Source organism: Oncorhynchus nerka, linkage group LG21 (genome assembly GCF_034236695.1).
Source record: "Oncorhynchus nerka isolate Pitt River linkage group LG21, Oner_Uvic_2.0, whole genome shotgun sequence".
Taxonomy (NCBI): domain Eukaryota; kingdom Metazoa; phylum Chordata; class Actinopteri; order Salmoniformes; family Salmonidae; genus Oncorhynchus; species Oncorhynchus nerka.
The window spans coordinates 2049626-2064954 of NC_088416.1; the positions used below are offsets into that span (position 1 = coordinate 2049626).

Consider the following 15329-nt stretch of genomic DNA (forward strand, 5'->3'; position numbering starts at 1 on the left):
ACATAGCTCCAGAGTTCCTCTGTGGAGATGGGAGAACCTTCCAGAAGGACAATCATCTCTGCAGCACTCCACCAATCAGGCCTTCATGGTAGAGTAGCCAGACGGAAGCCACTCCTCAGTAAAAGGCACAAAACCCGCTTGGAGTTTGCCAAAAGGCACCTAAAGACTCTGACCACGAGAAACAAGATTCTCTGGTCAGATGAAATCAAGATTTAACTATTTGGCATGAGTGCCAAGCGTCACATCTGGACCATCCTTATGGTGAAGCATGGTGGTGGCAGCATCATGCTGTGGGGATGTTTTTCAGCGGAATGGGACTGGGAGACTAGTCAGGATAGAGGGAAAGATGAATGGAGCAAAATACAGAGAGAACCTTGATGAAAACCTGCTCCAGAGCGATCAGGACCTCAGACTGGGGCAAAGGTTTAGCTTCCAACAGTACAATGTCCCTAAGCACACAGCCAAGACAATACAGGAGTGGCTTCAGGACAAGTCTCTGAATGTCCTTGAGTGGACCAGCCGGAGCCCGGACTTGAACCCGATCGAAACTCTCTGGAGATACCTGAAAATAGCTGTGCAGCAATGCTCCCCATCCAACCTGACAGAGCTTGAGAGGATCTGCAGAGAAGAATGGCAGAAAATCCCCAAATACAGGTGTGCCAAGCTTGTAACGTCATACCCAAGAAAATGCGAGGCTGTAATCACTGCCAAAGGTGCTTCAACAAAGTACTGAATAAAGGGTCTGAATACTACTGTAAATGTGATATTTCAGTTGTAAAAAATTCCATAAATTAGCAAAAATTGTTATTATGGGGTATTGTGTGTAGATTGATGAGGAAACAAATACAACTTAATCCATTTTAGAATAAGGCTGTAACGTAACAAAACGTGGAAAAGTGAAGGGGTCTGAATACTTTCTGAATACACTGTATACGCTCAGACCAGTCCAAGCTCTTTTTTTTCCTGACCCCCTAATAGTGGAACCAACTGAAGCTAGGACACCAGAGTCCCTACCCATCTCCTGAAAACATCTGCAACCCTACCTCTTCAAGCAGTATCTTAAAAGGATCCACCCCTTTTTTTAAATTTTCACCTAAAATGACATACCCAAATCTAACTGCCTGTAGCTCAGGCCCTGAAGCAAGGATATGCATATTCTTGATACCATTTGAAAGGAAACACTTTGAAGATTGTGGAAATGTGAAAGGAATGTAGGAGAATACAACACAATAGATCTGGTAAAATATTTTAAAAAAGAAAAAAACAACCATTCTTTTGTATTTTTTTTGTACCGTCATCTTTGAAATGCAAAGGAAAGGCCATAATTTATTATTCCAGTTAAGTTGCTATTTATATTTTGGCCACTAGATGGCAGCAGTGTATGTGCAAAGGTTTAGACTGATATTAGTATGTTCCAGAGATTTCTGTAAGTCTTTAGCTGACACTCTACGATTCCTCTTAACCTCATTGAGCATTCTGCACTGTGCTCTTGCAGTCATCCTTGCATGACGGCCATTCCTAGGGAGAGTAGCAACAGTGCTGAACAGTCTCCATTCTCCATTTATAGTTATATTCTACATTCTCCATTTATAGTTTACATACACTAAGGTGCCTTTAAAAAGAATGGACAATTCCAGAAAATGACGTCATGGCTTTAGAAGCTTCTGATAGGCTAATTGACATAATTTGAGTCAATTGGAGGTGTACCTGTGTATGTATTTCAAGGCCTACCTTCAAACTCAGTGCCTCTTTGCTTGACATCATGGGAAAATCAAAAGAAATCATCCAAGACCTCAGGAAAAAAATTGTAGACCTCCACAAGTCTGATTCATCCTTGGGAGCAATTTCCAAACACCTGAAGGTACAAACAATAGTACGCAAGTCTAAACACCATGGGACCACACAGCCGTCACACCGCTCAGGAAGGAGACGCGTTGTCTCCTAGAGATGAATGTACTTTGGTGTGAAAAGTGCAAATAAATCACAAAACAACAGAAAAGGACCTTGTGAAGATGCTGGAGGAAACAGGTACAAAATTACCTATATCCACAGTAAAAACAAGTCCTATATCGACAGCAAGGAAGAAGCCACTGCTCCAAAACTGCCATAAAAAAAGACAGACTACGGTTTGCAACTGCACATGGGGACAAAGATCGTACTTTTTGGAGAAATGTCCTCTGGTCTGATGAAACAAAAATAGAACTGTTTGTCCATAATGACCATGGTTACGTTTGGAGGAAAAACTTCTGTATGTAAACTTCTGACCCGCTGGGAATGTGATGAAAGAAATCAAATCTGAAATGAATCATTCTCTCTGCTATTATTCTTATATTTCACATTCTTAAAATTAAGTGGTGTTCCTGACTGACTTAAAACATGGCATTTTTACAAGGATTAAATGTCAGGAATTGTGAGAAACTGAGTTTAAATGTATTTGGCTAAGGTATTTGTAAACTTCTGACTTCAACTGTACATACCTCGTACCCCTGCACATCGATTAGTTACTGGTACTCCCTGTATATACTCATGTTATTTTTACTCGTTATTGTTATTCACTGTGCATTTATACCTCATGCCACTATTTCTATATATTCTTTTTCTTCTACTAGAGTCCAGTTGGGGGCGGTAATGCAACATATTGGATAACAACCGCCATTAAACCCCACCCAAGAAGAAGACGAAGAAGAGAGCGCCTTCTCTGTGAAGTGTGCGATAACTAAATTCGATGTAAACAATGTAATTTTTTAAAACTTTGGCAAAGGGTCACATCTACAAAACGTAGTGTACTCTGTTCATAACAGATCATAGTTTTTGGAACAGAAAACTGTATTGAGATCAGGCTTTTCTTTGATGAGAAAATCAGCCAAATGTCGGCCCAGTTCCATCTCACTCCCACTGCCGGCCACTTGGCCTCCTCTCTCCACCAAGAGGAAATTCCAACCAGATGCTTAAGATTTTATGGTGAAACATCTGGCTCTTTGTTCTCTCTGTGACGCAACATTGTGGCACCATTGAGGCTATCTCATCTCCATTTTGAAGTAGCCCATTTTCTTCTTCTACTACTACTTTGAGTTGGTAAACAAACTGAAAGGGTGCATACTGCCACCTGGAGTGTATTGTCTGAACAGGTATAAAGCCAAGGTTGACGATTTACTTCTTCCAGCAGTTGGGTCATTCCACGAAATGAGTGCCATTTGCTTCCGTTTGATATTTTAAGTACGGTGAAAATTGTGCACCAATATTGAATTTTATATTAATTGAAATGCCCTTTAATATAGACCACATGGATCATTTAATAAGCCAATGTTTTTATATGGACAATTACTTGCTAAAGTGGCAAAATTCCTAATTTTGACATGTGACTGTGCACCCTCTGACTTCTATGAAAGATTTTAAGATACTGTTTGAGGAGGTAGGGTTTCAGATGTTTTCGGAAGATCTGTAGGGACTCTGCTGTCCTAGCTTCAGTTGGTTCCCACTTAATACCAACATAACCCACTTAATACCAACATTTCTCCAAGAGTCCATCATCATTGTAAAGCCCTAGTTATTTTGTTGCTTTGTTATTTTGTTGCTTTGACAAATTAATTTCTGAAGATTATTATTCATTTAATGTGATTTAATATGCATCTGTCCCTCATTTTAAGGTCAACTCTGAACTGAGCTCTCGTTTCAACGTAGTGAAACAATTTATTTTAAAATATTTATTTCAGAAGAAACATTTAACATATATTAGTCAAACTATAGTATAAAAGCAGGTGGGCTGGTTCTACTCTTTTGGCCCATTTTGTGGTGGGTCAAACATAATGTCAACCCTGTCACTCATAGATAGACAGGCTAGAAAGGTTTCAACAATAAAACCTTTTATTGTGAATCTTACTTTCAATTGCCCCTCCCTGTTGAACATAATAAACGTCCATCCCCGTCACAAGGCGATTTATGGCTGCTTTAAAATGAAACTATGATAATATAACTTTTGAAAAACTGGGCTCTGGTGACTGCTGATTGGTTGATTCTGCTACTGATTAAAGTCATCACCAGGTGTTGCAATTACTTGGGTGCTGTAGCTAGTATATAAAACACACAAGCAAATGGTGGTTCTCTCATACACCTTGCCACTGTTCTGGATTAGTTGAGAGAGAGAGAGATTTGGTGGTGTAGGGCAAGATGGTGGTGAAATTGGTGCTTTTGCTCCTGAGTTACTCCTCTGCGTATGGTTTGTCAGGTAAGGGCTTCCCTTTAGCTGTTGATGATGGGAATGACACTGAAGTTCTGTGGGTTGAGAAGGAGCGATTTAGGTTTGATGACGACTCTGAACCCAAGGTCAAATCTCGTTCCCAAATTGTGGCCACTCCCATGTTGGAGCATTCTCGTAAGCCAGACTATCTGAAGCTACCAGTATACATCCCTATTCGTGCTTCTGAGGACCAAGCGAATGTCTTCAAGCCTGAAGGGAAGTTCAGGCCGCTGCCCCTCTCAGTCAAGTACATCCTGCTGCCCACCGCCTCTCCGCCCACCACTCCTCCAGTTCACTCTAAGGTTGAGGTCCTGTGCCACCTCGACAGGATTTATGTGAGAATCAGAAAGGATGCCTTCACCAACCCCGACGCCTGCAAGTACCTCAAACTCCACAAATGCAAAGTCAACAAATCCACCGCGGAACACTACTACATGCTCTACAACATCAAAAGCTGTAGCTTCCATAGAAAGGTTGGCTACCAATGCCATCAGAAATACAATCCCCTGTCACTCAGACATCAAATGTATGCCTTGAGTGATCCAGTAAAATTGTAATGGTCTGAAGGGATTGTATTTCCATGGCTGTAATGATTGAGAATGTTCAGATGTATTGGTGGTTTTTAGAGTTTTTTTCCCCTCCTATTCCAGTGTACCGCTGACTATATTTCCTACTCCAACGTGCTGAAGTACGAGCCAGAGGCCATAGGCGGTATTGTGAGGGAGTTGCCATTCTCTGTTCACATCGAATGCCGCTACAATCGGTGAACCACCACTTCATCATGATTTCACATTTGGTGGCTACGTTCCAATGTCCACACTAGCATATCCTATACATGGCTCCATACTAGGTAGTGTGCTAGTCTGGATATTATTGAGTGTCTGACTGCACTAATGGCCATTTTCTGCAGGATCCACCACTCTTACAAGTTTGGCTTTCATCCTCGTTTGTCGGGGAAAGTCTTCAAGGTCCTTAAATCAAAGGTTGGCGTCACCCTCACATCTTATGATGGTGAGTTGACTTGACAGATGTCACCCAAATCAGAATACACTTGCAGTATTGTTAAAAAACCTTAACTCTATTCTTTTTCTTCAGAATCATGGAACAGGCTCGCTGGAAATGCAACCTATATCATTGGACAACCAATGTACTTTGAGGCCAAAGTTCCCACTATTTCTTTGCATCGGCAGGTGTATATTAACAACTGTTACGTGACTGCTAGCCCCAACTCCACTCTCAAATACACTGTGGTCGACAACTATGGGTAAGACCTCTTTGTAATAGAACTACAATTTATCTTGTTCCTGGTGGTTAATTTCTTTTTAATTGGCTAGATTCCACAGCTGGGCAGTTTACACAGGCAGTCTAACTCTATTTTGTCCACTAATTGGTTGAGACCAATCACATGTCTTTCAGAACTTATCTGATTGGTCAAATTGAAGTTTGCAGTGGGAGTACAGAACTTAGCATGTCTCCCAAAGCCTGAAGACATTTCAATTTTCAGGAGTTGGGTAATTGGTTAAGGGAAGAGGATTGGAAGGAAAGGTTTTAAAGACAAATGGTGGCAGAGGATGGTTTTGAATTTGACTCTAGCAATAACAGGGAAAGGGATATGTTGAGGAAGACTGTCAAGTTGAAAGTGGGCTAGATGCCAGTTCTGAGTTATGGAGGTGAAATTGAAGGGGTCAAGGTTTGTGAGGAGCATGAGCCTTGCGTTGAGGGAATGGATATGATAAAGATGCATTTTGGTCCAGTGGGACTTTTAAAATTCTTTTTTTTTTTTTTTAAGAGTCTGAAACCAGGTCTTTTGGCTGATCCATGGGTGGGAAAGAGGGTGTGCTTTTGAGTAGGTGAAGTGGACTTGTGATTGTGTTTCTTTAGATCAGAGGAAGCAGGTGCTCTGTATAGTCTTTGCGCACCATTGAGGGTAGTGTTTTCTGGGGTAGTGTTTTCTGGGGTAGTGTTTTCTGGGGTAGTGTAGAGGTGGCGCAATGGAATTTGACGATTCCTGTGAAGTTTGGTGCGACGGAGACCTGGTGGCGACACGGTGTGTCACTGTCAGCCCTTTTGAGTTGAGGCAGTATTTACCTGACAAGATCATGTTAGGATGTATCAGTTATCCTGTCAGCCCTTTTGAGTTGAGGCAGTATTTACCTGACAAGATCATGTTAGGATGTATCAGTTATCCTGTCAGCCCTTTTGAGTTGAGGCAGTATTTACCTGACAAGATCATGTTAGGATGTATCAGTTATCCTGTTGGCGCTTTTGTGGCGAATCCACTGCCGTTTCAGCTGCAACATTTATGGTCATGTCAGTGTGTAGGAGGGAGATTCCAAGATGTGGAAGTGTGCGGAAGGGCATGGGATAGAGGGTAGTGTAGTGTCATTGGATAGTGGTCAACTGTAGGGTGCACATGTTGCTGGGGATCAGACGTGTTTGTTGGCTCGTCAGAGTAGTGCTGAGGGAGTGAAGTAGAGAATGGGTCAAGGGTGAGCAAATCGGAGGTTTCCTGTGAATGGGATGTCTGACAGCACAGAGGGATAGGCCATTGAGTTGCATGTGCTTCAGTAAGGTGGTGGGGACACGTGTAGCATGGTAGTGTCCTGTCCTCTCAGCCTGTAGGCCTGGGGAAGGCTCAGATGAGGTTAAAATAGGGTAATATTCAGTGTTTTTGGTTCCCATTTTGTATCGCAGTGTAATGGACCTATAATTCAGTTGGGGGTGGTAACGCAATATATTGGATGCCAACGGCTGTTAAACCTCAACCAAGAGAAATCAGAACTGTCTGCCTGTGTAACACAGCCCTAGTGTATTTTTTTAACTCAGTCCCTGGTTTACAAGGTGAGAATAAGAACCAGCGGGTGAACCTTGTCCCAAATTGGAGGGATTAGATTTAAGTACATAATCTTCTCTTCACTAGATGCATGGTGGATGGCAAGAATACTGTCCAGTCAAAGTTCCTGTCACACACAACCAACAATGCTTTGAGGTTCACTGTCGGAGCTTTCATCTTCCAGGGCCTGGACAATCAGGTCTGACTCACGTGTGAATCTCCAAACAACGTATCATGATGGTTTGCTTCTTTAATACTACAGGCCTACAGTAATGCACCTTAAAGAACGTACATTTATTTTCTTTCAGAAACTCCACTTGCACTGTGAAATAACTACAGGGAATGTCACTCCAACTCCAAGTTTCAAATCCTGCAACTATGACACAGACTAAAAAGTAGGTTCACCTGAGTGATTGACTTGAGTTCTGAGGGACTCCTTGCGATGAGGGTTAACTAATATTTGCTGTGATTGTCCTAGGTGGGTGGAACTGTGTGGTGATGCTGCGGTTTGCTCATGCTGTGTCGGTTCTTGTCCTTCTCCTTCTCTACAACCCTCCGGTGAGCATAGGCCTGGTTCATGACCAGTAATGTCTTGTCTCATTGTCACCAACCCTTTCATCTGAGCACATTTGGGAATGGGAAGCCATTTTTGAGGACTTAACCCGGGCATTCATACCACCATTGTATATTTTACTTTATGGTTTGTTTGACCGTAATCTGGAAATGCAATACTGATCTGATAACTCTCTCATAGCTCACGCACAAACTGTGACCAGTCATTTTACGACGATGGCCCATGACGACCATGCTAAAAATAAAACATGGAACATGGAAACCTTCAACAACGGGGCTACTGAAGGTACTCAGTCCCTCTGCTTAATTCTTAAGAATGTTTCATGTTAATATAAGAGAACATTTCTGAAAGTAATATTGTTTTCCCTCATGGTTTCAGGTGCTGGTGGGAGGGTTTGATGAGCAGTGGACAATTATTTTGATAAAATAAACTTTTTAAACTATCATGTGTCTTGAGTTCATTCAAAATGGCTGCAGAGGTCCAGGCAGAACTGGGATCAAATTTACTTTGACATATTTGGTGATGTTTTATTTGAAGTAGTTGAATATTGGAATGCATTTGGAAATTATTGGTATGTAATTTTAAAATCCCCAAATGTATAAATCTAACATGTAAACTTAATTTCATGAGCTGACATTAAAGAACCCAGAAATGTTCCATACGTATAAAGCTTAGTTCAAGTGTTCACATTTGTTGAAATCCATGTTTGAGCGTTTATCCTTTGCTAAGATACTCCATCACCCTGGCAGGTGTGGCAAATCAAGAAGCTGATTAAATGGCATGATCATCACACAGGTGGACTTTTTGATGGGAACAAAACACTCATAAATATGCAGTGTTCACACGACCACAATGTCTAAATTGTGTCCAGAGCGTTTGCCAGAATTTTGTTAATTTCACTACCATAAACTACCGCACATTTTAGAACACTGGGCATTGTCTAACTGGCCTCACAACTGCAGACCATGAGTAACTATACCAGCCCGGGACCTTAACATCCAGCTTCTTCATCTGTAGGGTCATTGGAGACCAGCCACTCAGATAACTGGAGTACTGTGTAATGAAGCCCTCTTGTGGGGGAAACCCATTGTTATTGGCTGGGCCTGGCTCTGCCTAGCACCCAAGTTGGTGGGTGTGGGAAGGCCCACCATGGCTGTGCTCCTGCCCAGTCCTGTGAAATTTGTAGCTTGGGGCCTAATGTATTTCAATTTACTGATTTATGATCTAACTTGTGTTCAGTGTATATACTACCACGCAGTTCACCCCAGGTCTGTTTGGTCTTTGGAAATATTTGTACTTTTTCAATTGGGCTATAGGAAATAACTTGTTTTGGCCCACGTTTGAAAAAATTCTAAATTATTTCAGGTAACTTTCAAGTAAGCATTTATTTGGGTCTGGGTGGTGGGGTGGAACTTTTCAGTTGCATTTTAATAACATGAAATCACTTAAGTATGTGTTTCCTCATGTCATTGTAGATTTGGCATCTTTACAGTTAATTGTCCAGTATAAACCTTAAATTGTTCACTCTATACCAGTTGAAGTTTTGTCCAGACCATTGCATTCCTTTGGCTTTGGCAAATACTCCTGTATCAGCATGGACGAGTTCCTGAGCATCTCTTGCAAGTGCTTTACAGTCTTGGTGTAGCTGCCATTTTGTACCCCAAGAGGGCGGAAGAGGTTTACAGGCTCTGCATCATTAAATACAGCAGGGAGTCCAATCTCACTTGGAACCAGAGGCTTTCCAATACAGCTGTGAAGCAACTTCCTGCCCTGAAGGCTATTTTCTAGGAAGCTCAATGCATCACGTAACCTGCTACCCAAGTGTTCAGGGTACCAGTCAGAAGGCTCTTTACTCAAAAGCAAGTGAATTAACACTGTTTTGAAGTGATGATCTGTCAGGATACTTCTGCCTGTGAGGCCCGTTTGCTTTTTGTGAAGGAACGCTACAATTCCAAGGCAGTGAATGTGGCAGGAGTTTTCAGGCAGGTTATTGGTCAGATACTTCAGGAAGTGGTCCTCGTAAGTGGTCAACGAGAGGCTCCAGTATGTGTCCAATGAGTTGGTCCTAGGTGGAGTGGAATGAGAAATGGTGAAATAAGCTTCAGTGTCTTTGAGTTTCACCACGGGAGCCATATCGAAGGCTATCACCTTCCCTGATCTGAATCGAACCATCAGAGCTCCTGGGGCGTCCATATTGCGAAATGTCAGCTCAAATTCGTATTTGTGGGATATCTGTCCCCAAGCTTTTCTAATTGTGGTCTGGAACCATTTGGTAACCTGGGTTTTGGCCAGGTAAGGGGTGTGTTTTGAGCAAAGAGCGCTATCCAATACATCAGTGACTTTTACCACTTTGACTTTCTCATTGTCACAACACAGCAGGCACAGCATATCATCATCTCCTATGGCAGCTGTGCGACATGGGCAGCCATTTTGGTTCACACCATCATCCACCATTTTGACTCTACCACAGCCCTCCATTTCAGGTGGCATATCATCAATAGCCTGGTTACACCAGAGTTGAAACTGGAAACTGTATGGCACTAACGGGGCAATGGGGACTATGATGTCACACACAAGGGAACTGATCCTGCTCTCCACCACAAAGTCTTCAATCACCATGCCAACCTCCACATCACTCATGCTCCTCATGGCTTCTAATAGGTCATTAGCAAAACCCTCCACAAACTCAGTCACCCTCCAGCTCTCATTGGGTGAGACTTTGACACATTTGTCGTAAAAACGGTTGAGTGTATCACGGTCCGGTAGCGGAACGTCAGCCGAGAGGTTTTTCACGACAGAGATGTCTTCCATATCCTCCTGAATGATCTCTCCTGGATGGGGCTTCTTCTGTGAACGTCTTCTGAAGAATTTAATGGAGAAATGAACAAAAGAGATGAGGGAGTATGTGTTCCATAGGTACCAGGTGTAGTCGCTCTCCGAGTCTATGATATTAGTGACATGCTCCTGCTGCTGGTCATCCTTTGATGGTTCGCTGAGAATCGGTGTCTCTTCCTGGTTTGTGTTATATTGTTCTGTGAGATGTTGCTGGTCGTCTGACTTTCTGAGGCTGGGTGGTACTTTTACTTCCTGATGTGTGTTAGACGGCTGGTCTGTGAGATGCTCTTGCTGGTTCCCCTCTGATGATGTACTGAAGATAGGTGGCACCTCCTGTTCTGCTTCCTGGTCTGTTTTAGATTGCTGCTGGTCGACCTGAGACTCTTCCTGACGCTCTGGTGATGTCTGTTGGTCACTATTGCAACTACCAGTCTGGACCTCTTGTGGCCACTGTTGATTGACATTCGCCATGTCCTTGTCCAAGTGGTACAGCTTCTTGTCATTGTGAAATGCCTCTGTGTCCGAAGCATGCTGCTCTTGGTCGTTTCCTTGTGAAAGGGTTAATGATAGGCTGAGGTCAATGGTAGACTGTTCCTTGTCCTCTGGTGATTGGTTTTGCTCTGTCTTAGGTACATCTTGGTGTACTTGTGAAAGCTTATGGTCAATGTGAGATCCCTCCTCTTTCTCTTCATCTTTCTCTTTGTTCTCTTGAGAATGTTTCTGTTCGATGAGAGTCTCTTCCAAGCCCTTTTGATAATGGTTTTGGTCAATTTGATCGACCTGTTGTACTTCAAGTTGTAAGGGTTTTTGGTCGATGGGCCCTTCCTCTTGGGTTACCAGTGGTGACACTTCCTGTTCTAGCTTTGCCCTCTCCCTCAGCAGCCAATCTTCACGCTCCTGCATGTCCATTATGTGATCATCCTGCTCCTGAACCTGTCCTGTTCTGTCCTCTCTGGGGATGGGATACAGTAGACTAACTGCCAGCACAAACACCCGAAGAATGGTATCTTGCATCCTTAACGTTGTCTCTGTGGAGTAGAATAAGACATATGAAAAATGTGGTTTCTATTCTATGATATCCATGTTGATATATATCTATTTTCCCATCCTTCTCATTCAAAACGCATGTGAATTCCAATATGAGATTTTAACACACAGTATGATAAATTATACCAAACCTTCGATGGGTGCATCAGTGTGTACAATGAAATCAAAGGTGCAGGTAGGTTCTGTGAAATTCCGATTTAGCAGAAATCCGTAACGATGTATCATATCAGTTGAGAAACGACAATGCTAAGCATAAAGAACAGTAAGTGGATGAGAGACCGAGATGGGTACTTCCTTGTTGGCTCGAAAGCATCTAACTTTTGATAAATTCCTTCAGTATGCACACAAAACAGCATTATTTCTCAATCAAAATAAAAGTTGCAATAATAACACTTACCTGACTGGAATAAGTAGTCTAGTTGTACATTTAGTTGTACTTGGCAATGGTCGTTATGGACGTACCGTAGAGGAGGAAACGAAAAAGAGATCCTTGCACAGCAACACTGCTATCTCTTCCTATTTTAGATGCAGTTGTAGGTTGACTTATTTCCTGAGTGAGTACCCTGCCCATGTGCTGTGGCTGTGCGACACTTTCCTCTGCAATACACAGAGCAAACCGGATAGTACACACTTCCTGTACTGTTCAGATAAGAATCAGGGTCATCAGACACAACACATCAGGGACAAATATAGAGGTACTGTACATAGAGTTGCCTGTGAAAGGATTCACATTTTGCAATCTACACAACCTACTTCACATTTTCAAATTGAATTACAGAACATTTTCCAAATAATTGTATTTATTTATTTTTTTAAACACCCCAAGCTCTTTTGGCAGCCATTACAGCTGTGAATTGTTTTGAATAAGATTCTACCAACTTTAAACAACTCCTAGGGCAGCGTTTCCCAAACTAGGGGTACACGTTTGGGTTTTTGCACTAGCGCTACACAGCTGCTTCAAATAATCAAAGCTTGATGATAAGTTGATTATTTGAATCAGCTGTGTAATGCTAAGACAAAACCCAAAATGTGCACCCCTTGAGGTCCCCAGGACCGAGTTTGGGAAAAGCTGTCTTAAGGGCAACATTTATCCATTGTTTTTGTCAAAATTGCTCCAGCTCAGTAAATTGAGTTGTAATTCATTGATGGACAGCAATATTCATACCATGTCTCTGAAATGTAAGTCAGGACTGAGACTGGAACACTCAACACCTCTTGGAAAGCTAATCTGGCGTGTCTTTTGCATAGAACATTGTGTAATTTCCCAACTGAAAGATACAACTCTATCCCAGGGTTTTCAGAAGACTGAGGTGTGTATTCCTCTAACTTTTTACCTGGTTTTTGCTCCTTTCATATTTCTTTTGATCCTGACAAACTCCCCAGCCCCTGCCGGTGGCAAGCATACACATAACATGATGCCACCACAAAAATTGAAAATATAATGGCACACAGAGGCAGATCTGACTCGTTATCTCAATGTCAATGACATCAGCATGCTTTTATATGCTAGTGTCAACACTATTTTTATATACATATATTATCCGTTGACGGCAAAGTATTTGAATATGCACAAAAGGGGAGATATCTAAATAAATAATGAGTTTGCTTTTAAACGCAGTACTCCCTCCCAAAATTTGGAAAATGTTTTATAATTGTTCTTTCACTTTGGAAATAGATTGTGGAGTAGATTGTGTACATTGGTAGGAAAAAAATCTATGTAATATAATTTTTACAGTAAAATCTGAAAACTTTGACTTGGCATTCACTGCAAGGTAGAATGGTTCAACTTGTCACATGGATTATTATGAATGCTTCTACCTTGCTAATTGAATGTGTCATGACGTCTTTGAGTACAGCGAGCACAATCCCCCCGCTCTCTGCTTCTACATCCAGACTGCTGTGGGCAGAGTGAGGTCGTAAATTCCTAAAGAAGACCCTGCCTCATGGCCACACAGTATTCGAGAGAGGGTAAACTTTCACAGAGGACAAAGGAAATCCTTCCACCTCACAGAACTTCAGGTACGAACAAATTTCATGTCCAGAGAAAGTGTAAAATATCGGTGAAGAATCCAGCTATGAACTGGTGCGTTTGTCCCAACTTGGGAAGCTCATGGGAGATGGTATGGCCACATTACCATAACGCTGTTTATATAATAGCCTTAGATATGAGGTTTACATCTAATTGCTGTATAAGATGAATGAGTGAGTATGATACTGTTTGTATAATTGTGTAACATGGTTGTGGACTGTTTAATGAAGAAAAATATAATTCCCTTTTGATTTGAACTAAATCAGAGGACCGCCCCTGAGCCCAGTTAGGGTCAGACATCCTGGGACAGCCCCTTTCTGCCATTCCGAATAAAACCCAACTTTGAGAAATTATCAGGAGACCAAGCTTACCTCAATTACAAGATGGCTAAAGGTTGTAAAATCTTTTAACCATACCACGTGGTTAAACTCGTAGACTATCGAAACCGACTGAATAAGAACAAGTCTTTGATATTGATTACTAGTTTGCAGCTAGGAATTCGGTATCATTGAACGGGAAGAATGACAACCGCCGAAACATCCTATGATGAATGTCATTTTGAACTATCCCCTCTAACCAAGAAAGAGAGAGAGGGAGAGATGGACAATTCTACCAAAAGAAAGACTTTTCACCAGTGATCAAGACGACACACTGAGCGTAAATATACAGTGGGGCAAAAAAGTATTTAGTCAGCCACCAGTTGTGCAAGTTCTCCCACTTAAAAAGATGAGAGGCCTGTAATTTTCATCATAGGTACACTTCATCTATGACAGACAAAATGAGAAAAAAAATCCCGAAAATCACATTGTAGGATTTTTAATGAATTTATTTGCAAATTATCGTGGAAAATAAGTATTTGGTCACCTACAAACAAGCAAGATGTCTGGCTCTCACAGACCTGTAACTTCTTCTTTAAGAGGCCCCTCTGTCCTCCACTTGTTACCTGTATTAATGGCACCTGTTTGAACTTGTTATCAGTATAAAACACACCTGTCCACAACTTCAAACAGTCACACTCCAAACTCTACTATGGCCAAGACCAAAGAGCTGTCAAAGGACACCAGAAACAAAATTGTAGACCTGCACCAGGCTGGGAAGACTGAATATGCAATAGGTAAGCAGCTTGGTTTGAAGAAATCAACTGTGGGAGCAATTATTAGGAAATGGAAGACATACAAGACCACTGATAATCTCCCTCGATCTGGGGCTCCACGCAAGATCTCACCCCGTGGGGTCAAAATGATCACAAGAAGGGTGAGCAAAAATCCCAGAACCACACGGGGGGGACCTAGTGAATGACTTGCAGAGAGCTGGGACCAAAGTAACAAAGCCTACCATCAGTAACACACTACGCCGTGCAGTGCCAGACGTGTCCCCCTGCTTAAGCCAGTACATGTCCAGGCCCATCTGAAGTTTGCTAGACAGCATTTGGATGATCCAGAAGAAGATTGGGAGAATGTCATATGGTCAGATGAAACCAAAATAGAACTTTTTGGTAAAAACTCAACTCGTCGTGTTTGGAGGACAAAGAATGCTGAGTTGAATCCAAAGAACACCATACCTACTGTGAAGCATGGGGGTGGAAACATCATGCTTTGGGGCTGTTTTTCTGCAAAGGGACCTGGATGACTGATCCGTGTAAAGGAAAGAATGAATGGGGCCATGTATCGTGAGATTTTGAGTGAACTTCCTTCCATCAGCAAGGGCATTGAAGATGAAACGTGGCTGGGTCTTTCAGCATGACAATGATCCCAAACACAAAGCCCGGGCAACG

At 42.1% G+C, this 15329-nt stretch overlaps 2 protein-coding genes across 4 annotated transcripts; one reads left to right on the forward strand and one right to left on the reverse strand.

Annotated features, from left to right (window-relative positions):
* The first annotated feature begins 4102 nt into the window (after positions 1-4102).
* Positions 4103-7628, forward strand: LOC135563503 (zona pellucida sperm-binding protein 3-like). Its single transcript, XM_065006187.1, has 7 exons — positions 4103-4710; positions 4888-5000; positions 5148-5248; positions 5333-5501; positions 7158-7269; positions 7379-7465; positions 7549-7628. The coding sequence occupies exons 1-6, from the start codon at positions 4168-4170 to the stop codon at positions 7460-7462; spliced, it is 1122 nt and encodes a 373-aa protein (XP_064862259.1). The 5' UTR covers positions 4103-4167; the 3' UTR covers positions 7463-7465; positions 7549-7628.
* Positions 7629-9010: 1382 nt separating this feature from the next.
* LOC135563502 (inositol 1,4,5-trisphosphate receptor-interacting protein-like) lies at positions 9011-12116 on the reverse strand. 3 transcript variants are annotated; one of them, XM_065006184.1, is made up of 3 exons: positions 11924-12064; positions 11658-11772; positions 9011-11507 (listed from the first exon to the last, which is right to left on the reverse strand). In XM_065006184.1, exons 2-3 carry the CDS (start codon positions 11749-11751, stop codon positions 9166-9168), a joined length of 2436 nt encoding a protein of 811 aa, XP_064862256.1. In that variant the 5' UTR covers positions 11752-11772; positions 11924-12064; the 3' UTR covers positions 9011-9165. The 3 variants fall into 3 exon arrangements, with proteins under 3 accessions (XP_064862256.1, XP_064862255.1, XP_064862257.1); XM_065006183.1 differs by lacking the exon at positions 11658-11772 and having other exon boundaries at positions 11989-12116; XM_065006185.1 differs by lacking the exon at positions 11658-11772 and having other exon boundaries at positions 11924-12062.
* Positions 12117-15329: the final 3213 nt, after the last annotated feature.